This window comes from Corvus hawaiiensis, chromosome 11, assembly GCF_020740725.1.
Source record: "Corvus hawaiiensis isolate bCorHaw1 chromosome 11, bCorHaw1.pri.cur, whole genome shotgun sequence".
NCBI classification, from domain to species: Eukaryota; Metazoa; Chordata; class Aves; order Passeriformes; family Corvidae; genus Corvus; species Corvus hawaiiensis.
The window spans coordinates 2,924,627-2,948,325 of NC_063223.1; the positions used below are offsets into that span (position 1 = coordinate 2,924,627).

A 23,699-nucleotide genomic window follows, 5' to 3' on the forward strand; every position below is an offset into this window, starting at 1 on the left:
ACTCCTTGCCGGGCTTTGATTTAATAGTTCTTCATCTTCAGTGAGACAGTGGAGGCTTCAATATTTCCTGCCGAGAGAGGAAGTTCATCTTAAGGTGCTTATAAGGTTGTCAGCAGCTGCAAAATGGATACAAAACCTGGGCTGGAATGGCTTATCAGAACATATTTTCAGCATTAATTGTCAGTAGTTGACTTTCCAAGATCTTTAGCCAAAGGCTTAGTGCTTTACCAGCTGAGAAGTTGTAGCTAATGTGGCCCATTTCAAACCTTCACTGCAGACTATCATCACGTTGTGTCATTTTATACTAAAGGTATCTTTCATTTGTCTGACAAATTAGATTTTAAAGTCCTTGGGTTTTAAGGGAATCATCTTTGTCCTGAAAGCAGTAGTAGGGCTTTTGAAAAAAGTTAGGGAGAAAGGTTTCTTTTCCTGAGAGAGAATACCTGTTTGTGGATCTAGAAGTTTTCTTGAGCACAGCAGATGAGGTCCCTTTCTCTTCCCTATTTTCCTCTCCTCTTCCGTACTTTATCACACTGTGTTTGCAGTGCGACCAAGATCCCTTTGCCTCAAGTACAAGGAAAACAGTACTTGTAAAACTGGGACCTTCTTGTAAAGGCTATATGACTAACTCTTGGGTGATGCAGTGCTTCCCAGACTGGAGGGAAACATCTCCAAGACAAGTCCTGTATCTGTCTCAGCTTGGGCACTAAGGATTCTATTTTCCCTGACTGAGAAAGTCACAGAAGCTAATTGTTTTGTGGGAGTGAGCTGCTGAAAGGGAAGGAGGATGGCATTTGTTGTTGATGGATTCAAATGCCATATCGAGAATAAGGTTTGCAGTTATAGGTGCAAAAGAGTCCCTGAAGAGCCATGTTTCTGGGAAACCTGTGCTTCAGTGAAGGAGTTAAACTGCTTGAACATCATCCTGCCTGCTGGCTGTCCTTGGGAACTGCATTGTGGGGCAGATGTTCTGTACTTGGGTAGAAAATACAGCTGGTTGGGATTTATCTAGGGAGGATTTCCTTCCTAATTCAGTTAGAAGAAAGCTGAGCTTGTTACATTTCAAGCAGATCAGGAGAATTACAAATTCTTTAGACTTTAGGAATAATGTTTTCTTTCTGAAGTTCTAAAAATGCATTGACTCATGTTTGGTGCAGTCGTGGTTGAACTCTGGAAGTGTTAGCTGATTTTGATGGGCTTTGGTTTTAGCTCACGCGCTCCATAGTTAGTTCCTAACACATTCATCTTTAGTTGAACTGGCCAAAAAAATACACTAGAGAGTACAGGTTATTAATTTGAAAACTGTGACAAAGTTTGCAGTAATTATACTATTTTACAGTTGCAAGTGAGTAAAATTAATGTATATACTGTATCTTTCACAGGGATCCTGATAAATACCTGTTTTATCTTTAGCTTGGATATGAAAAAGTATTTATAATGTATAACCACAGATTGAGTCAAGCACAAAAATTATGCAATAAACCTAAGAAGCTGTCATGCCTGTGAGTATCAAGAGTTAAGAAAATGAAAACCTAACACACACATCCCAGCATAAGCTGCTGGATGTAATACTTGATTAAAATTGGCTGCCAAGCAAGCACTTCTGCCTTAAGGTTTCAGTCAGCAATTGTTCCTTTGCTTCTCCACTTTCTTCCTTCTCCTCATATATGCACTTTTGTGTACACACTTCCTTTAGTCGTCATGCGTATATACATTGACTCCCAACCCTGCCCACTGGGAATGGCCAGGTCACTGTCTGGCCCTCGTGGGGCATGGGGCAGCCCTGTGCAGCGTCCCCTCAGGACTGTGCTGCTCCAGTGGGCAGCTCTCCATTTTAGCAACATCTGCTCCATCATCCTCTGCCACTTGTAATTCCCCTTCCCTTGGAGGGGAGTGCTGAAGCTGCATCTCCCATATGTAATGTCTGATTAATTTGTACATTTAGAAGAGATTCTTTGTGTGAAATTTTAGTCTTGCAAATGTTGGGAATGATGCAGTGGCAGAAGCCGATTTCCCAGCTGGCTTTTTGTAATTAGTATTTAGTGTAATCAGGATTTGTAAGCTTTTCAGACACCCCTTTGAGGACAGTCAGAGGTGGGAATTCTTCCCTGATGTAACTAACTTAAAGTTTTTGCTCTTTATATCTAGACTTGGAAGTGTGAAACAGTTCCAAATGTGTAGAGACAGAAGTTGTATTACAGGAGCCCTTGTGCACCAAATGATGCATTTGGCTCGGTCTAGCCCCCTTCTTAATAAGACCTGTTTTATACATGCAGTTTTACTTGAGTGTGTTTGCCCTGCATTTGTGTCAGTGTATGGAACTGGAAGGGCCCATCACCTGTGAGAGTCTCCTGGCTTGGTCTAGTGTTTTTGGTGGGTTTTGTCTGCATTTGATGCAGAAGAAGAGGTGAAATCATTTGGGCATAAGTCTTGAGTCTGATTTATTTTTTTCCCCCCGTCTGTCGTGTTGGTCCCACAATGCCTCAGTGTCTGATCTGGTATTAGATGTGCTGATACCAAGTGCTTGCACATTACCTCCTTGTAATTTGATTCATACCACTTGCTTGGCTTTCCTGCTCTCCTGTCTTACCTGTCATCCTTCCCTTGAAGAACCTGATGGAGAGGGTTCGAAGCAGACCCTGATTTTGCGAGCCTTGCAGTTTGATTGTGCCCAGAATGAGAGAGGGAAAGGTGCTGATACTCCCAACTCATTTTCCGTTTGGTGAAGTGCTGTGTGCAGACACCAGCTTGGCCTTCTGGTTATCCATCTGAATCTCTAGGAAGCAGGACCTGTGCAAGTGTAAAACCTGTGTCCGAACAGATATTCCAAACCCAGGATCTTACTTAATGACTAGTTTCAGTACTGGATTAAATAAACAGACCGTATATTTCTTTTGCCACAGATTACTGAGGGTTCTGCTTTGCACTTGCTGTATTCAGAGCTCTGCTGCTATCACTCCGAGTGTACTCTCAGATTTTGTGTAGCTGTGCATGAAATGGAGCAATCCAGTTTCTGCTGCACAAGAGGCTGTGGCGGGATACGCCCTGATAGGGATTTGGTTGCAGCACCGGCACATGGGCCATGAGCACGTGCCTGCTCTTCCCACTTGCCATGCTGAGCAGTGGTTGTACCTGTATTCCAGGGGCTGTATGAGTAGTGCTCTCAAAAGGGAGGAAGGGAGTTCGGAAGTCCAAGCCATGAAGCTTTAGTAACAGCAGTGTCCTAAACTGACAGGACAAATTATAAATTGTACTTCACGGAAACCAGCAAACTGTGAATCCAATTTTTCTTTCAAACATGCCCACAGCACTGTGGGCTCTGGATCCCTTGCAACGCTGAGAAGGGCACATGGTGTGCACTGGCAGTGCCAGTGATGCCACATTCCCCCGGGTGCTTGGTCCAGCAGGTTAGTGCTGCTTAGTGCTGCTGTGGGGCTGTTCAGGGACAGCTGCCCTCTGCCCAGTCATGTCCTGTGGTGCCCAGCTGTGGTCCTGAGCCCTCTGGTCCTTGTGCTCCTTGACAACTTGGAGCCAAATCAAAGGTGTCCTGCTATGGTGCTGGCCCGGTTACCTTCCGATAATTGTAGCCCGCTTTTAGGCTCCTCTGCTGTTTCAGTGCCAGGGATTTGTCTTCGTCTAACAGTTGTTCTTGCGTTCTTCTTTTCCCAGTTTCCTTGACACTGGTTGTACTGTCCAGTTGTTGCTGTGAGGAGCCTTAACACTGGCTTGTCTTCCCATCAGTCAGATGTGCACCTTGAGTGTTTGAGTCATTCCCCATGTGAAAAATTCTGGGTGAGGGAGAAGGCAGGGAAGTCACCTTTTCTCCACAGTCTGAGCACCACTTTAGGGAACAGCACAGTAAGGGAGCGATCACAACTTGGAACTTGAATTTTCTGCTAGTTTCTCGCTCTCTCACTTACTATTTTGCATTACTTAATATTTGGCAGCATTCAGATTTTTCCACGTAAATGGATTTAGCCCCTGCTGTATTTTTTCCCAAAACCTTTTGGTTTTAAGGAGTCCTGGAAAGAGTTCTCATCTTGTTAAAGGGGTCATATGAGCCCCTAATCTCTGTAAGTTTTTAAGCTCCATCAAAGCTCATTTGCCCCCACCCCTTCAGTTGGTCCTCTTTCCAGTTTTACTGAGTAACTTCAGGAAAGAAATACTCTAGAATGTAAACAAGCTACAGGCTGCCCCTGGCTGCATCCCCTGTACTGAGAATACCTGTAGCAGGGAAGGGTGCTTAGTGTCCCATCCCTTCCCTGCCCTTCTCAGTGCTGGCTCAAGTTAGGAGACTTTGTTCTTGGCTGAGGCACTTGGAATGTCTGTGTTCCCCCACGTGGCTGAGGCTTGATGCCATCATCTGGCTCCAGCTGCAATGGCCACTGTCTCCTGCTGTGTGAGGCTGTCAGAGAAGGAAGGTGAGGGTGGCAAAGCTGCCAGAGTTCCTGCTGCAGTGAGAGCTGCACAGACTTGCTGCTGGATTGCAACGTGCCAGAGCTGTTTGAGTTTTGTTTGCATGGAAGAGTAGCTGTTGATGCTCTTTTTATGATGGTTTTATTTCTTCGTGGGTATAGAAGTCTCCTTTTAACAGCATGAGACACCAGTGCTCTGTTGCCATATGAACTCATTGAGGAAAGCATGGGTTCCTTTTGGATGAGTGAGACAGTCCTCTTAATGGAGGTGAAATTCAGCCTGGTAGGTTGGGTTTGGTTTTTTTGCTCTGTAGCCTTAAAACTTTTGAAGGCTCTCTGATTATATTAAGTAGACTAATGTGCATATTTTCATGGATTTTCATAGATCTGTGTATTGCTTTATATGGTGAAATGATCTATCTGAATAGTAGTAAAATTTATGTGAATATTCAGACTGGGTTGTACCCAATATAAACTGCTTCCTAAATAAGGCTAATGACATTCTTTCTGCACGAGCAATTTCACCATCCTTGCCTCTCATCCCTGTTAAGTCAGATCTGCTGTTGTTAACAGAAAAAATGTCTTGGGCATCTGGAGGTTTCTCTGTATAAATACTTATTTCTGAGAGAGAAATCTGCCATATGAATGTGAAACATCTCCTTGAAAAGTGACTCTTTCTTTTTTTTTTTTTCCCCCCCTAAATTTCTTGCTGTTGTGTTAGATTGTGATTCCAAATCCAGTGTGTGCCCTGAACTTGTACAAGAATAGAAATTATTCTGTTTCTGCATTTAGCCTGGATAGTGTTTTTTTAGTGGAGATTTCTCACTATATTCTTGCAGGAGGGTGGATGCCTCTTGGCCTGTTTCTTGCTCCCTGTTGCTCTGGGGTGCAGCAGATGAAGCCAGGCACTCTCTGTAGTGTTGTGCAATGTGGTCAGTGCATTTGTGATGAGACTCTGCTGCATTCCCTGGACGAGTGGGTGATCACAAAGATGGGGCAGATGTGGGCTGGGATCCTCGTTTGGTACTGGTCAGTGACTAATACCAATGCTTCTGTTTAACAACCTTTTTTACAGCTTGAATTTTGTGTTGTTTGTTAGTGCACTTGGAATCAGAGAATCTCAATATCTAATACTCCCATAAGCTGATAAATTTTTAGAGACCCTTTTACCGTTTAACCCTGAAAATAGCCACATAAAATAGTAATGCAAATGTCAGTTGAATTAGATTTGAATTAGAAAAATGACTGGGATTTGCAGTTATTTTCACAGCAGTATGTTGCAGTTTGGAATCCATGATATTATGGTTCGTGGTGGTAGTTTCATTTTCTTTCGTGTTCTTTGCACATCTTGGCCTTGGTTAACACAGTGCTGCTTCCCGGGCTCTTCCCGATGCTCAGACCCGCTGACAGCTGTGGCTCTGAGGCAGCCAGTGCTGGGGCAGGGCAGGACAGAGTGGGAGGGGGGCAGCGTTGCTGACAGCAGTGCTGGTACTGCTCCCTCAGTCAGTTCCACACTGCAGGGTCTGGGTGTACACCAGGCACCTGTTGGCAATGGGGAGATGGGGACTGCGGTTGAGCCAGGCGCAGAATTGCACCACAGACTGTTCTGAAATCCACCTTCCTCTTGCCTTTTCCCTCATCTATTGTCCTTCATGTCCTGTTCTCTGACATCACAGAAATGACCACAAAAATGCTTTTAGGGCTTTATCATTTAACATCTCCACACCAACATGGCTTGTCTCCTTCATGAATCAGACATTACCTCTCCTGCTCTGTGCAGTGTTTTCATTCTCAGTTCCTGTTCTAAATGGCCTGTACAATGTACTTGCCATTTCATCATAATGCTTTTTCAGAAGTGCCACCTGACATACCAATATAATTTGAGACAATGGGTTTTCAGCTGTTCTTCCTCTAATTTTGGTTCCTACAGAACACATTTTTGGGTTTTAATTGCTCTTACATCTCTCTTTTCCTAAGGAAAACTGAATTTTGCACATAGGAATATTTTCTTCCAGATTACCTGGGACTTGAGTCAGTCAGGAGTTTCTCTTCTGTTACATTGCTGAAGTTTATATTTTATGAATTAACGTTTCAGTGCAGAATTTCTTCACATTACCTGTGCATTACTGCAAGTGAAGAAAATTATTTAAGAAAAATGCAAACCTACCAAAGCCTAGCACTATGATGTCTGTCAGAGCCTCAAAGAGTCATTGCCTCAAAGGGACAGATATTAATTAAAAAGGGAAAGTTCAGTCCTTGTATTGATGCTGGTGGCAGACATGCTGCAGGATTCACGCAGCAGGGAGCTCCTAAAAGGTTACTCCATTCCTGTCAGGTTTGGCAGTTCCTGGTATTTCAGCCTTGGGAGCACCTTGCATACTCTGAATTACAATGGTTCTGAAGATCCCAAACTCAGATTAAATATGGCTTGTCTTTGGATCATCTTGTCTCTGTCCTGGATGAGTGATAATACTTGCTACAAACGGGGAGTATCAGTGAGACAAAGAAGAGCAAGGGGAGAAGTAGCCATGGGTGAGGGTGGCTTTTTACAAAGGAGTCTGAAGGAGTGGGGCTAGGTAGCCTAAGGTGCTATGGGTCAGAGCTGTCAAACAGGGTGATGAGCCTTTGCTTTACCTCTTCTAAATATGATAGTAAAACACGTTTTCTTTGACAAAGAAGTTGAGGGTAGGGGATAAGAGGTTCTGAGGTTTCTTCTTGCCCCAGAGTAGTCTGTGGTTACAGTGCTGTGCTGGCTCTGTTGTGTACTGGAGTCCTTCTGTAACAATTACTTCTAATTAGAGCTTCAGCCTTCCAAGAGATCACGCTAATGATCTGAAAATTTTGTTCAGTGAATATTAAATAGCAGTGTTTCAGCACTGCTGTAATTAGAGCTTATAGTTTATAGGTGGATTTATGTCCTGCTGTGCATCTTTGAATCTCCAGTGTCAATTCTGCTTGACCTTTGCTCCCAGGTCTGTTATGTTGTGTTGCTGAGGAACAACTGTGTCACTTTGACTCTATTGATCTGCTCCTGATTTGGTTGTCTTTTATCCTGAACTATTTTTCTGGCTCAAAGGTATGGTTTTAAAAATAGTGTCAGGCATTGCACAGCGCCTGGGAAGCCCTGTAGCTTTAAATCCCGTGTCCTGGTCCTGCTCCGAGGCTGGAGCAGAGCTCCCCACCGAGGAGCGGTGCTCAGCCCGGGCCGGCACGCAGCCATGCTCGTCCGGCAGTGGCGCTCCGGCAGCACAGCCAGCGCTCCGGCCGGCCGATGGCCGCGGTGCTGCCCGGGCAGTGCCCAGCGCTGGGGCCGGGGCTGCCCATGGCTGCACGGTGATGTTTATGTGGTGCTGCTGTACCTGCGTGTGCTGTGAAAGGGACTTCTGCGAGCCCACGAAGGTGAGGAGCTTGTGGGGCATCACTGGAACAGTTGTAGCTGTCATGTTTGGCTGTTTTATTTAAATCTCCAGTAGAACTTGACCTCGTTTTGTGCATCAGCCTTGGAAGCACTGCATTTTTCCTCGGGGCACTGCTGTTGAATTTCAGTGGTTGCTTTTTTTAATACAGCTTTTCTTTGCTTTTGAAGCTGGGAAGCATGAATAGGCTCTTGTCTGAGTGAGTGTTGCAATCCCTAAACAAGATCAAATGTGGTGCTGCTTATTGGGATTTTCTGTTTTGGTTGTTTTGGGGTTTGGTTTGTATGATACAGTGAGTGATGAAAGAGGTGGGAGATGCAGATGCAGCCCAGTGTCAGAGAGAAGTATTTGCATTGGTAGCTTTTTTAATGTGACCTCTTGTTTTGCTGCTTTTAGCTGTGTATTTTCAGGAAGTAGTAAACAAACTGCAGAACCATATTCTTCTCCAGGTAAAAAAAGAGTGAATGTGCTGCTTCCCATAGAGCCAGTGACCTTCAGAAATGATTAAGTATTTTTCTTCGGTTTCATTGGGCTGTGTAGCTCAGCACTGCCTTTTTTCAGTCTGAGTTAACAGTAAACGGTGTTTACTTCTAACAGTAAACAGGGGATCTTCCCCTCCTCCCCCATTTATTAAATACTGAAGAGAGACAGTGAGGTCTTTGATGCTCTGATCTGCAACGCAAAATAGAAGCTATTTCTCTTTGAATTGTTGCAGTTAGCTCTCCCATGCACTGTGGTCCAGTGTTTGAAGAAAAAAGAAATCTGGGGTCCAAACTGTTTTTTTGCCATAGCTGAAGGTTTACCTGGGGTCTGTTACAGTCTGCAGAAGACATGGTTGAGAGGTTGCATAATATTCCTGTTGTGTTTGAAACATGTATGTCTAATGCATTTATTTAATTAACTCACAGATTTTCCCAAAGGAAAATAGTATCTTCTATATGTGTACTTTGTTTCACTGCATTCATTAGTCTTCATAATAAAAGTGACACACAGGTGGCTCTCCGGAGAAATGCCTGTTGCTGAGTTGCAGAGGTACAGACTGTGGTGGTACAGAGCAGTAGGAAAGCCTGGGGGGTTACAGATGTTCCACATCCCGGGTTGATAGAACTGCATGCTTTGCATCTTGACACACCTAACATCAGGCTACTGCATCACCTCTTGAGAGCTGAAGAGAGGAGTAGTAAGCACAGCATACCATGTTCTGTGCTCTCTAGGCCAGGTCAGGGTAGCCTAAGCAGCTTTCCACCGTGTGTTGAGGAGATGCTGCACTGAGGGCTGTCTCTAAATGGAGTTCTCAATGAGGATTCTTGGCTTTTGCAAGAATACTGAAAGCAGCATAGTGATTTCAGTATTTGCCTAATTCAGTGTTCCCTGTGGATTTCCAGACAGGTGCTCTGTTGCCTGACTCTGCTGGGTGTTCATCATCCCTTGAATGTGTCTTCCTCTCTGATGTCTCATTGCTCAGTGTTCTCTTCCAGGTTTCCGAAGGCACCCGTGCCACGTGCCAGCAGCCCTGAGGAGGGCATGTTCATGGGCTGAAGGGACTGCCCTTGATCATAGTGCTTCTTGTTCTTGACAAGCTGAGTTTGCCACTTGGAGCAACCTTAGAGGTTTAGTTGGTGCTAATGCAGGAGCACTGGCAGCACTTGGGGCAAACGTGCTGCTTTTGAACAAAGCAGGAGTCTGAAGCAGCTATACTGCGTACCTGTGACAACTGTGATCTTAGCTGGTACTACGTGTGTGTTGTACTAGAAGGGCTTCAAATAAGGAGACAAAATGTTAATAAATACTCTGTGGGAATGACAAAGCAATATATTCACAGGAAGCATGAATCCTGTTGCTTTGAAATACTTAATATTGTATGAACTGTTGATTGGATAAACTTCAAGGAGGAATTTTGGTTATGGTCACATTCTGTGTTGTACCTGCAGAAAATACTGCAGCTAAAAATAAAGAAATGAAGTAAGTGTAGAAGTACAGTTGCTGGAGTCCTTTAGATTAAACACTTGGAGGGATGTGCATATTAAACCTCAGCAGAGAAGCATCCCCTGAAAAAAGGGAGAATCCTTGCTCTCGCACAGGGCTGTTCTGTGCAGAAGGATCACACAGAGGCATTTGTTCTTCCAGACTTCAGACCCAGTTTGTTCCAATGCTTTGCAAGTCAAAGTTAGCTTGCAACCATAAAATTAAACTCTGTTCTTTGCAAATTAATATGTATCATGCAATAATAATCTCTATTCATCAGATAGCAGCTTGAAGCAGAAAAAACCAAAACCGCTTTACTCTCTGGGAAGTGTTAACAGAAATTTTGTCTCTCAGGTAATGAGATGTGACTCAAACACTGGGGAAAACAGGGTGAGATAAATCAGAACCAAACAAAAACCATACATCATTTTACGTAGTCACTTTCTCATACAAGCTTGTATAAACTTGTTTCTTAATCCGCCCTCTTCTGCTGGTTCCTATACTTAACTTTTGCTCAGCTTTACCTCATTTCCTATCCTTATTGTTGTAACTTCTGGCCTGATTGGCACACCCCCCTTGATTAGAAATCAGAAGCTGCTAAAATAAACATCCATGGATGTTATTTTGGCCATATCTTTTGCTGTGTCATCCCTTATCACCTCCTACGAGCTCTTGTGTATAATTCAGTTCTTTCCTATTTTTCCAATCAGATTGTTGTATCCATTCCCTTGAACTTGCCTCACCCTCAGTGTTGCCCTGTTTATTCAATCAACACCGATGATTTTGTGCTTGACTCTGTAGCTTTAGGAAACCATTACTGAATTGGGTCATCAAGCCATACTTTTTTTGTGCTCAAAAATATCTTTTCTCAAGATTTCAGAAGTTTGAGGTCAAGAAGGTGGTGTCTTTGGCAGCAATTATGTTTCTAAAAGGAATTAAAGGGGCCGTAGACAACCTCTTAAGGGGGATGTTACACTGCATCGTGTCTGTCTGTTCTGTCTCCGGGATGTCAATAAGTACTTGTGGGCCAAGCTGGTGCCTGGTCCTGCATGTCCCATTCCTGCTTGAGGGAATAGCTTGTGCAGTGTTCCTTGCCTCTGGGCTGGTAGGCAGCAGAGATGCACGTGTCTGAACCACAGGTGGGAAAGGTGGAGGTCAGCTTTGTAGCTTCAGCTACCTCTTAACCAGGTAGTAAGTGAAACATTTGCTTCCCAAGAGGCAGGGGGCCCTGGGCAGGTGGAGTCAAGCAGGGGGAACATGTGGAGCCCACTGGGCTCCCCTGCGCTGACAGCAAGATGCTGTGGGCGAAGCATCTGTGACCAGCAATTGGCCTGCACTCACAAGAATTTGCTGGAGCTCCCCTGTGGAATGTGTAGTGTTGGTTATTACAGAAGTTGTCTCTGGTACAGCAAGTATGGTACAGCAGCAGGATCTTCCATCATTGCCCCCGACACCAGTGAGGGCTGCAGCTGAATACTGGTCTACTTTGGGAAGAATTTCTGCTGCTAACAGCTCTGAGGAAAAGACAGCTGGCTGCTTTAAAGCTAAACTGTTTCTGGCACTTGATGTGGCACATGTAGTCACACCTCCATTTCATATCGAGTTAGGTACAAGGCCATAGGCAAGTCACCCTGCAGCTGGCTTTACCAAATCTCAAACTGTGGTTGAGGGTTTGTTTGTGTGCTTTGTGCCATTGCTTGGGGGATGCTGCTCTTGGCCCCAGTGCCAAGTGAAGCAGTCCCAGGTCACCTTTCCGTCCAGTGGTGTTTCTGCTGTCCACTGTTCAGAGTGGCTTGGGCCTGATGGTGAACCACATTTGGGAAGGTAGTAAGAACATCCCCAAGCACCTTATCATTTGGTTCCCACTGAGCTCTCACCTTGGCTCCAGAGGCAGCTGCTGTCCCCAGGCTGTGCCCGTACAGGGTTAGGCAGGGAGCTGCTTGGCTTGGATGCCCCAAAATAAGGGAAATGCCCAACTGCATGCAGATGTGTGAAATGTTGCTGCTTTGTGGTTGCCCACAGCCCTTCTGTCCAGGGCAGGGACCTGCCCTCTCCCCTCTCTGCAGAGCAGGGCCTATGGGGCTCTGGGTTGGCAGATGTACCATCAGCGCACTCGAGTTGCAGCAATCATCACTCATGACTGTTTAACTACCATGAGTAAGGTGTAAAGCCATTTCCTCTTGGTGTTACAGTGTTGGTTCCCTGCTCAAGCTGTTGTGTGAGGCAGGCAAAGGTATTGTACTGGAATTTTTTCTTGGATATTTTTCAGAGTAATTTTTCATTTTTTGTTTTCTCACTAGTTTTTTTTTTTCCCCATAGCCAGGGTGATCTTCCCACCATTTTGAGGGTTGACCATAGGCAAAGGCTGTATAACTTTCAGAAATCCCCGTTATAATCTAAACAATGAGCTGTGCTGTGAAAAACACACAGCAAGACTTCCTTGAACTGTCCATCTGTTTGTGTGCTTTCCTTAGCCAGGTTTGATTTGGATTTAGATTTAGGAGCACGCTAGAGACAGCTCAGAACAGTTGCTGTCAAGGATGACCATAGGTTTCTGTGGGTCAGTAGCTGGAGCCTGTTAAAAAGCAAAGCTGCTGCAGCTTCCAAGATTCAATTGGTTAGTACAGTTTTGCAGGATAACTGTAGTGTGTCACAAGGAATCACACTGGACTTGTTCTGTTTTTCCATTTTCTTTTTCTTGACGGTCAAGCCAAGGAAGATGTTTTGCAGAGCAGGAGCGTGTATGCACCCTGAGCACTTGCTGAGGGAAGGTGGAAGGTGGATTAGTACATGAAACCACATGTGAGTGGGCAGTTGTCTCTAGGGGTGGTTCAGTGCAGCAGTATTTAGATCTTCTGTCTGTATTTAATGATGAGAGGTGAACAGAAATGTTCTCCCTTACATATGCTGTTACACAGGATTTGCAATCATATAAATATGCAACTGGAAATAAATAGTGATCCATAGCATTGGTGGTATCAGATATGTGGCAGTGTTGCAGCAGACAGATCCAACTTTCTGTTACAGACAGATCCACAAATGTAGGATGTGGAACCTCTGGTCTGGGAGATAGTCAAAAGCTCTCTGGACATGGTCCTGGGCAGCTGGCTCTTAATGACCCTGCCTGAGCAGGGAGTTGGACCAGGGGAACTCCAGAGATCCCTTCCAACTCCAACTGACCTGTGATTCAGCAACACCCTTTAAAAAGCAAAGCATTAGAAAAACAGACTCTTAACTCTCAATCAGCTGTAGATCATAAAGAGCTTATTACATCACCCAAGTGAGTGAGGCAGGGGGCTTTGTGACACTTTTTTGTTTCCTTTGGAACCTGTGGTAAGTAGTGCCATATACAGTGACTGTGTTGGATCCAGAGGAACAGGACACTGACTGCTCATGGGACAGTGGGGCTGGTACCACCTTGACCCATGTGTTTCAAGAGTCATGTGCTGCAGGTGGCATGCAGGGAAGTGACTTGTGGCTGTTGATGGCATTTAATCTAATATGTTATGGGTACCTTATAGTAATTTGTGATCTTTAAGTATCTCTTCATTGTACCTGCCAGGAATTCTGTGTGTGTTTATTCAAATGTGCACTTAGGTGTTTTAATGCAGATCCAATGAAGTGGGGCCAGGGGGGGCTGTTACTCTGCAGATGTGGTCAGGCACAAAGAATGATGGGGTTTTTTTCTCCCTTGTGATTTTTATTTCCGGTAAGGTGTTAATTAGAGATCTTACTTACTAACAAACCAACTGTCTTGTAACTATCATCAGAGATTTTGAGTCTCTGCTCCTCTGCCTGCCTGAGGCTGGAGACCATCTGTCCACCTAGTGCGGAGGCGTTGGCCAAGTCCCCGTGCCCCATCCCTGCACCTGCCATGCGCTAACGATGCTGTTAATGAGTGGTGTTTCCAAACAGGAAGTCTAAAACCTATGACTCTATGAGTCTCATAGATTTTCTGCCTGTGTGACTGTATTGTCTTTGGCACAGGGAAAAGGAAGCAAAACAACTTCTGAATGTTTTCATGGTTAGTTTTAGCTGCCAGTCAGGTGTGCAGTCACTGGGAAGGTGATTAACCCAGGCACCTCAGGTGCTCTTAGCTCCCTTCTGGGGCTGTGCAGTCTCACTCTGAGCTCCCCTGTCTCACTTTGCCTTGTATGTGTTTATTTTAAGTAGCACAATTTTCAGTCACACTTGTGAAGCTCCAGTCAAGGGAGGAGGAAGCAGGAGTTGCTCTCTTGCAGCAGGCTTGCTCTGAAAGCTGCTGTTTGTTTATGCCAGCTGTCCTGAGTGTTTAAAAGCAGCAGTCCATCTCCTTGGTGAATGACCGGTATATGCTTTTACTGGAGAAGTTTTAAAAGGGTGAAATACCTTTAAAGGAACTGCTGTGTTTAATCTTCAACAGCACCAAAAAGCAGAATCGTGAGGTGTTTTTTTGGGCCGTGTGCTGCAGAATAGACATTGGAAAGCTTGTACAGGAGGGAAAGCCTGAGAGCATTAACAGTGCTGAGAATTTGGTAAGATCTTGAGAGAGAGAAAGCATAAGGCCCTCACATGATTTCATCTGGTTTGTGGCATAGTGCCAAAGCAGTTCTCAGTGTACCTCCTGGTGGGAGGGCATGCAGCTCCCTTCAATCTGGACTGTCAATATAGTGGAAAACTGTATTGCAAGGGAGATTGACTATTGAATTGTAACCCCTATTCTTATCCAAGCATTGATCATTATAGTATTTAATTTACCAGCATCTTTCCAGGACAGATTGACCATCATCTCAAATTCAGTAGTATGTCATCAGCATTTCCCAGGGACCCAGTTTGTGCTGAGTCTTCCCTTTACAAAGCCTTGTCGATATGGACAAAGTACTTAAATTATCTCTGTTCTGTTCCAGAACTGCACTTTGCACAGCCTTTTCCTTTTAAATTGGAAAGAACCTTTCTGTTATTTCAGAATAATATCCACACAGCTGATAATTATAAAGCAATTATCCCAACATGGTTTATTCTATTACTGCTGTTCTAGTTCATTTTTTACCACAGGTGTAGGGAGATAACCTGGGCAGATTTGCTGAAGTCAACTGACTTTAGAAGGGGGGAAGAGAGAGTTTCTACCAAATTTTTCTCTCACAAAACTTGTGTCATGAAAGGAAGAGTATACTACTAGTGTAATTTACAGTAGTTATCCATACACATGCACTAATTAGACTAAACCTGGAGTAAATTAAGCTGATAGAAACTCTTTCCTGCAAAGTAATGTGGAAGCCCCAGTAGTTCTATGACACTGATCTGTGCAGTTCTCAGCTCAGAGCCTGTGGGCTGCAGAAAAACTGGTGATAAGCAGTTGTTTGGTTCTGGGACACCAGGTCAGTCCACACTCACTCACCCTTACCACTGCCTAGAAGAAAATCAATTATGAAAAAGAAAAAATAAGTTCTATCAAATTAATTGGTGAAAGTTTTGTATCAAAACTGTGGATCTTTCTGGTTTTCTTCATCTGCCATTAATACTAAAATGTCCTTGCTCTGGAGGAGGTAGAGATTGTTACGAATGGATTGACAGTGTTCTTTTGAGAAAGCCCTTGGTTTCTCAACAGTTAACAGTAATAAGATTGTCTTGGTGTACTGCACAGACACACTGTGCTCTGCTGCTCTTGGGGTGGCAGCTGGTTGGCAGAGCTGGTCTGTGGGTGAGGCACAGACCAGCTGTGCCATGGGTGCTGGCTGTTGCTCCCAGGCCAGGCATGCTCTTCACAGGCAGGGTGTTTGTGTTCGTTTAGGCCACAGGGAGAAATCTGATCAGACAGCCCTGGAAAAATCTTCATGAAATTACAAATTCCAAGAAGAGGTATCTTTACAAATGTATATTACTTCCAAATGCATGTCCCTACATCTCAGAGACAGCATGTTCTCTGTGCAGTACTGATACCATGCATAGTGTTGGTCCTGCTGATTAATATTAATTCTTAGCACCAATTTTCCATTTATCTATCCAGAGCTCCAGGGTTTCTACAGCTAAACCCTCTTAAGAGAGCAGCTGATATTTCAGGAGTCACAACAGACCAAGAAATTATATTCTATGGTTTCCAGCAGCTGAACTCCTCTAGAAAATGAATCAGTTTCTTTCTCAGGTGTTTGGTTTTCCTGTTGATGGGATAGTGAACAGAGAACCTTAGGGTTATGGGAAGGAGTCTGTCTGATCCCCGGCGCCGGCCAGTATTGCTGCCTGCGGGGTTTTTTGCATTAAACATGGAATGATGAATCGAGAGAGAGGGTACAGTTAACTGTAGCAGCATTTTTTGTTTTGTAAAGCGCATATTCACAAACACGGACGTGGTTCTGTGTCTGGGCAGTAGGTGTGGGTCAGCTGGCAACTGTTCCAGTGGAACGACCCGGGGAGCTGCCGGCCAGTCCCCGCCGAGCCGCGGGAGCGGAGCGTGCGGGCAGCAGTCACGGCAGCTCACGAGCTTCGCGCCGGGACGGGGGCCGCGGGATCCAGAAGACGCGTTCGGTTTAAAACTCATTAATGGAGATTCCCTGCGGGACGCATGTGGCTGAGGCTCCGTGGCTCCCCGGCCCGGAGAGGCCTCCCTGCCGCGAGGGGGCGGACGGGGCCGGGCCGTGCCGGTGCCGGGCCGTGCCGGTGCCGGGCCGTGCCGGGGCCGCGGTGGGCGGGCAGGCGCGGCGGGCGCGCGGCCATGCAAGGGCAGCGGGCGGCCGGCGGGAGTCATGCACGGAGAGCGGGCGCTGCTGCCCCGCCGGGACAAGGTACGGTGGGGACCCGGGCCGGCGGGGGGGGCCCGCGGGCGTTCCTTCGCCGGAGGACCCACTGTGGCCCCGACCCGGCGCTGGCCGGGTTCGGAGCCTGGTGTGGGGCTCCGGGCAGGAATGCCCAGGTCAGGAGCGGCCGGTGCGGCCGCGCCTGCCTGCCCGGTTCTTCCCGGCTTCGCGGCGGGTACTTGGCGGGTTGGATTGCGCTGAAACAGCGTTTAATTTAGGTTTTTTGGCCATAAGTGGAGTTTGTCCTTTGAAACTCGCTATTTTCCTCCCGCTCGGAGACACCTGCTCGCAGGGTTTGCCGCGGCGAGACATGCATGCGGGTGCCTATCAGGCTCCGTTTTTCTGTTAAAATCACTGACCGTAGTAGATCGGTTTTGTGGTAGGTTTCGCTGTTGCTGCTGTTCAAACAGGTGAAACACTAGGAATGACTCGGGTGTGCTGTACTGTACACTTGAACCGTGTGGCTTCTGCTCTCAGTTACCTTGTCGGTCTCTTCACTCTCTAGCTAGTTGAGCCCCTACCCTTGTACTGACATCTCAGAGTGCTCGGTCTCCCAAGCTCAGGTGCCCTGTTGCACATTTGTGCTTGAGTTTTGAATTGTTTGAGGCCATTCAGTGGAGTCAAGTATGAGGGATTTTGCTTTTTTCTCAACTTTTACTAGATGTCTGTAGAATACATGAAGCTCTCTTGATTTATACTGCCCCCTGGGCAGCTGAAAAAAGGTGCATTTTTTTCAGAATTACAATTCTCAGAATTACAATTTGCCAAGTTGGTTGACATAAAGAAGGAAAGGCTTTTTGTTGGTGAAGCTGCTGATTAGCACTCATGTTTCTCTCCCTCTGTGCTTAGATTGAGCGATTGGAAGTCAGCAGCTTGGCGCAGACCTCCAGTGCCGTGGCCTCCAGCACTGATGGCAGCATCAATGCGGACTCTGTTGACGGGACCCCAGATCCGCAGCGGACAAAAGTGGCCATCACACACCTGCAGCAGAAGATACTGAAGTTGACAGAGCAGATCAAAATTGAGCAAACAGCTCGTGATGACAACGTGGCAGAGTACCTGAAATTGGCCAACAATGCAGACAAGCAGCAGAGTGCCCGCATTAAGCAAGTGTTTGAGAAGAAAAATCAAAAGTCAGCCCAGACCATCTTGCAGCTGCAGAAGAAACTGGAACATTACCATCGAAAGCTGCGAGAGATTGAACAGAATGGGATCCCTCGGCAGCCAAAGGATGTCTTCAGGGATATGCATCAGGGTTTGAAAGATGTTGGAGCAAAAGTCACTGGCTTCAGTGAGGGAGTGGTAGACAGTGTAAAAGGTGGGCTTTCCAGTTTCTCACAGGCCACGCATTCAGCAGCAGGAGCTGTGGTTTCCAAACCCCGGGAGATTGCCTCCCTCATAAGGAACAAATTTGGGAGTGCAGACAACATTGCTAATCTGAAAGACTCCTTAGAAGAAGGCCAGGAAGATGGAACAGGAGGCAAGGCTCTAGGTGTTATTCAGAACTTTCAGTCAAGCCCAAAATATGGCAGTGAAGAGGATTGCTCCAGTGCCACATCAGGCTCAGTGGGAGCCAACAGCACAACAGGGGGCCCTGTGGGAGCTTCCAGCTCCAAAACAAACACTCTGGATATGCAGAGCTCAGGGTTTGATGCAATACTGCATGAGATTCAAGAAATTCGAGAGACACAGGCAAGACTGGAAGAATCATTTGAGGACCTTAAGGTTCGCTACCAGAGGGATTACACACTGATAATGCAGACCCTGCAGGAGGAGCGATACAGGTATGTGCTGTGGTATTTCATTTCACAATCCAATGCTGTGATTGCAGAGCACCAGAGTTGGAGTGGTAGTGCTCAGCAGGCTGTTCCCAGCAGCCTGAGTCAAATGGATAGTTCTGTGGTCTTCTCAGGACTTTTCCCTCCCAGTTTTGCCTTTTATAAATATTGCTATCTTGCTGCTCATCTCCCTCTCTGTACAAGAAAGAGATAATAAGGAAAAAGGTTTATTTCAAAGTGTTTTCAAGATAAAAAGTCAAGCCGAAGAGGTCTAATAAGGTGTCCCAAACCCAGGAGTACATTGATGCAATTCCTGTTATCAGACAGTGCTTTGCCCTGCAAAAATCCTGAAGAGGTCTGGGTCAAGGCAAATGAACTAATGTGGACATGACTTGACTTTGCCTTCTCCAACACTCAGATCCATGTCTAGCAGAGAAAGAAACATTCCAGCTTTCTTCAGGTTCTCTAAAAAGACATGATCTTGCCCATGTGTCAAAACTAAGATATCCCTTCCCTTCTCTGCTCAGCCCACAGTGGCAGCACTCAGGGAAATGAAGTTGAATTAAATGTCAGATACTGACAGTGCTCTTGTCGTGGAGATTATAGGGCTCTGGAAGCAGGTAACCCATGTTTCCATCAGCCTTCCCCTCACTGGAAAGAATGGAAAGGTGGAACAGTTGCTGCAGTACTGCTGATCCCTGATGAAGTCACAGGGGAGAGGTGACAGTGGCTTCAGGAAGGCAGCCTGGCAGGCTGCCCCCACCGCCCTGCTGAGGAAAGCTGCCCATGGAGAGGTGCTGGGTGGGAGAGGCTCTTGGCAGGCTGCCCTGTGCTGTCCAGCAGAACACCTAACATCCTCCTCCTCACATGCTGGGAGCAAGGGCTTTACCCCAGGCTCCGAAGGGAAGAGTTACTAGCTGCCCTTCTGCAGGCATCCAAGACAGTATAGTCTAAGTCGACAGGGTTCTTAAACTTTAAATAATAAATGCAAGGCCCAAGCCCTCATTCTGGTGAAGGACAGCAGGCTGTTGTCATGAGGTTCTTTATGGCCTTCATGACTTTGCCAGGATGTGAAACACAACCTGGAAGACACAGCAGAGCTGCTGGAGGCGTGGACAGACTTGCTGAAGTGCCCTGTGCCACTTGCTGCACTGGTTTGTGCAGTGTAACATGGGGTTACCCTACAGCTCTTTAGACATGCTGATGCCAAATCATTGGAAAAACTGTGGAAAAGGCTAGCCTGCTACGATCTGGTAGAGACAGCAGACTTTCTGTGTGCTTTGCAGAGCTTGGGCAAACAAAGCCAGACCAGCACCACTTTCTAATCCCGCTTTGCAACAATCAGCAGTTTGACTGAAACCAGCACCCAGCACAGCAGCTTTGGTTCCTAGTGCCTCAGTGTCATCAAGTCACATCCCAAAGCGACATGGAGCTGGATCTTCTGCTCTGCAGCAGAGAGGTGCTGTTGTCTGTTGCTGTGTAGGTTGTTGTTTCACACATACAGCAGCAGCCATTCATGGTGGAATGCTATATGCAAGCACGGCACAGCTGAAGGAGTGGCCTGAAAGTACAGTAGCAGACCTTGGGGACTGATGTGTGTTGTCAGCTAAACGAGCTGGCTACTGCCCAACACCTCTGGGCAAGGTTCATGTGGGTCCCATACTAGCACACCATGAAGTCATATCTGTCATGTGTTGCTAACCTTTGCGGAGCACTCCCCTGAGGTCAGCCCAGACCCCAAGCACTAACCAAGGCAGCCTGGAGTGAAAAGCAGGGAGAATCTGCATCTGGCTTACAAAAGCTTAAGACAGTAATTTAGACCTGTCATTTGGAATGTTGATGCAAATTAATTAAAGGTGTGGCCTTTAAAGAGGACCAGTTAAACTACACTCAGTGCCCTTGTCTGTGTGGGTAACTGCATGATCAGCAAGAGCTCGTGGGTTAATCAAATGCAGATTCTTGTTTTTATAGCTTCTGTGTTTTGAACCATCGCGATGATAAAAGCCAACATCACCCTAGAAGTGGAAGGTGACGTGATGTGTCCAAGGGCAGAGGGTGCTGCTGCCTTGGCAGGGAGGGGTGGCACCTGTTCCCCAACTGGAACCCCTCTTGCTCCTCAGCTCTCTTCAGAAAAAGACTGAAAGAAGGGAAAGGAGGTTGTGGTTTGATGCTGGGAGGCTGGAGATTCAGATTAATCATAACTGGCTTTAAAAGCTGTAAATACTTCCTAACGCTGCTCTGTTTATGGGAAGCTTTCAAAAACAAACACAGAGTTGAGTTAGAGCTTAAAAAAAAAGACATTTTTGGAGAAGCCTTTTGCTTGTCGGGTGACACTGAGTGTTTGCATTGTACCTGGAACAAGGCACGTGCCATGACATTTTCTCACCTGGTCTTTGTCCATTTCCTCTTTCTTAGATCATCTACTGTTTTGCAGGTTCTGATCTTCTTTTCCCCTCTGTGTTTGTGCAGTTTCTGTTTATCAGCCATGGCTTGCCTCACAGGTTTTCCATGACCTCCTTCATCTCCTCCCTCCCCTCTCCCTGCCTCCAAATCTTGTCTATCACTCCATGTGGCTGCTGGTTTGCTAACCATCTCTGAGGCAGGGACTCAGTTGTCCAGTTGCTCCAGTTCTCCTGCCCCAGTGCAGGCTTGGCAGCAGCATGGCAAGAGGCCAGGGTGGGCTGTGCTGCCCGGCATGTGCTGGCCCTGGAGCACCGCTCTGCTCCGCTGGGGCTGAGCCACTGAGGAAGGAAGAGTCTGATGGCACCTTGACTGTCATTGTTTTCTTCAGCACCAGGAGCAGGCGCTGAAATGGCTTGTTGCTTATCTCATCATTGGAAGGTGGCACTTGTTTACTGATACGAGCAGGGACTTTCTGTGCTATTGAGACTGAAATAAAGTTCCTGCTGAGTTTTTTCATCTTGTGTGTCCTTTTAGGACCCTGTTTGTACATGGCAAAATCATAAGCTCACATATTTGGAGAGTGATCAGTGTAAGGGTTTGGGTTTCTTCCCAAGCCTGACAGCCTTGGAAAGGCCATTTAGGTCTCCCATGCTCCTGTCAGAAGAAATCCTTCAGCCAAAAGGCTGGTCACTAGTTCTTCCATTTGGGTTTTGATGTAGTCTAATTGTCTCATTCCAGTCTGTCCTCACGATGTGTTTTAAAATAGATCAAAGGAGCTAAACCTCTGAGGTCTGGGTGGGTTGGCAAGGCTGTTCTGGAGTGTGGCTGGGCAGCAGAGGCAATGTGTTGGGCCAAGTTGGTGCTCACTCAGCCAGGACAGCACCAAAACATCCCTGCAAAGCTGTCTGTCCTCCTTCCAGGGAGTCTCAGAGCTGGAAGTACAGGGATGTGTGTTGGTGGTGTAAGCAGCTCATGCTCCCTGTCGGGAGCAAGCTCTGTCCTTCATGTATCCTCTAGATAGAAGACTTGGAGCATACTACAAATAACTACTTGTTTTAGCTGTTTACTCCACTATTGGAAGCAGTGCGTTCAGTAGCATAAAGATGTATTTAGTGACATTAAGACAAATAAAGATTACATTAAAGTTTGTATGACATAGCTATAAAAAGAAAAAGGTCCATCTTGAGAGACATCTGAAGACAGGTACTAAACTCACAGTCTACTGCAGAGGTCTTTGTAGCATTAGTTTGGTCAGAGTTTCTTTACTCACCATAGCACTGAGTGCAGATCAAATGTCTTTTTTTTTCCCTTCCATATGCTGTATTAGCTGTGTATTTTGCAGCTATTACTTTAAAATGCCTTTAAACCATTTTTTACAAATGAGATGGTCATAATTGTGTTTCTGAGCCTTTTTCAGACCACTTTCCCAATTCCCACACAGTGAGCCTCAGAAAACATGTGGAATTCCAACATGGCTATTTGAAATGAAGCATCCCAGCGATTTACTGTGTCCATAGGAACAGCTCTGATGATCTTTGTGATACTTGTGACGGGGTAGCATTGGTCTGCTGCACAGAGAAGTTTCTGGGCTGGAGCTTGTTCTTTTAAGGAGAAATGTCACATTTTAACTAGTAAAAAAGTAGTTCTTGAACTCCAAAGAGTAGTTTTCCATACATGACATGAAGTGGGATTTATTATTCAGGGCACTGCTATATCACAGACAAGTTTAGTTTGTTCAGTAGACCCTGGCACTCATGAGTTAGAGGGATATATTTCATCTTAACCCTTTTGACAGGTGGCCTATCCCTTTTATTTCTTTAATACTCCCACTTAAATGCAAACCAGCTTTCAACAGGGAAACCCTGGTTTTGGGCCCTCTAAGTCACATAAACCCCTCCTTGCTTTTTAAATTTGAACACCAATAGAAAGCAGCAGGAAAAAATTAATTTTCTAAATTGTAGATATTGGGACAAGAAGTGAAAAGAAGCTGAATGGAGGCTGTGTCATTTCAAAAATAAGTCAGGGTAGGTTAGTGGGGACAGGGGTGCGTTTTTTAAAATAACCCAGTTATAGCAGTTGCCTGACACAGTGAGTTCTGGAAGCGCAGGTGGTTCTTGGATGCAAACTGCCTCTGTTCCGGGGTTGAGCAGGGAGTGAAGTGTGGGTTGGGAACAAGCTGGTTGTTCTGCAGTCTTCAGGCCAGGAAGATTGGAGCCAACCCTTCTGCTAATCATGTTCTGTTTAAACTCATAACTATACGGATTTGCAGGGTTTCCTTATGTTTCCTGTAGATTGAGGTAGTTTTGAAGTTATTAAAATACAATTGTTTCTTGTTAGAGAATAGGATTTAAGCTGCTTGGCAACAGCTGCTTTATAAAAGGCGTTTATGTGAGAGGAGGTTAAAATACACAATCATGCTATTTTCAGAAATGCTTACGTTTCTTGTTGTATAGTAAACTCATTGGACAATTTTGTAATGTGTGAACAAACTGAATATATTTCAAGTAATTGATGCTGCCTTTGGAGCTTGGAGTGGGTTTAGTTGTGATTTTTTGGTTGTTGGCAAGTTGTTGTTGGTTTAAGTTGTTGGGAACAAAGGACAGTATTAATTATCTGGGCTCCTTCTTCATTAGCCAGTCTTCACATGGCCATTCCCTTGTCAGTCTTGGGAAACCATTTCTCTGGTGTGTCCTGGCACAGTTGCACAGCTCTTCTGGGACCTTTCTGGGCTGAGCCATGTTGGCTGGCAGTTTTCTTGGTCTCATTGCTGGTTGACCACATGTGTTTTACTGCTGCAAATTGTCATGCTGTGTCTGACTCCTCCTTTCTTTGAAGTAATATTGCCTTGGGAACATAAATGAAAATTCTCTTCATACCTGTTTGTTAAAAGCAAAACCCCAAGACTGTTTTTAAAGGCTAGCTTTTGACTTCAGATTCTGAAACACCAAAAAA

The 23,699-nt window shown here is 45.7% G+C and overlaps 1 protein-coding gene across 8 annotated transcripts in view; it reads left to right on the plus strand.

Annotated features, from left to right (window-relative positions):
* Positions 1-23,699, plus strand: part of TMCC1 (transmembrane and coiled-coil domain family 1) — an 87,338-nt gene that overhangs the window by 55,348 nt on the left and 8,291 nt on the right. For 6 of the 8 annotated variants that reach the window (XM_048315356.1, XM_048315355.1, XM_048315360.1 and 3 more), the window contains one exon: positions 17,416-18,350. In XM_048315356.1, coding sequence (XP_048171313.1) covers positions 17,416-18,350 — 935 coding nt within the window. Of the gene's footprint in view, positions 1-7,648; positions 7,815-16,473; positions 16,555-17,415; positions 18,351-23,699 lie in introns of those variants that run through there. The other 2 variants (XM_048315354.1, XM_048315357.1) reach the window with 2 other exon arrangements.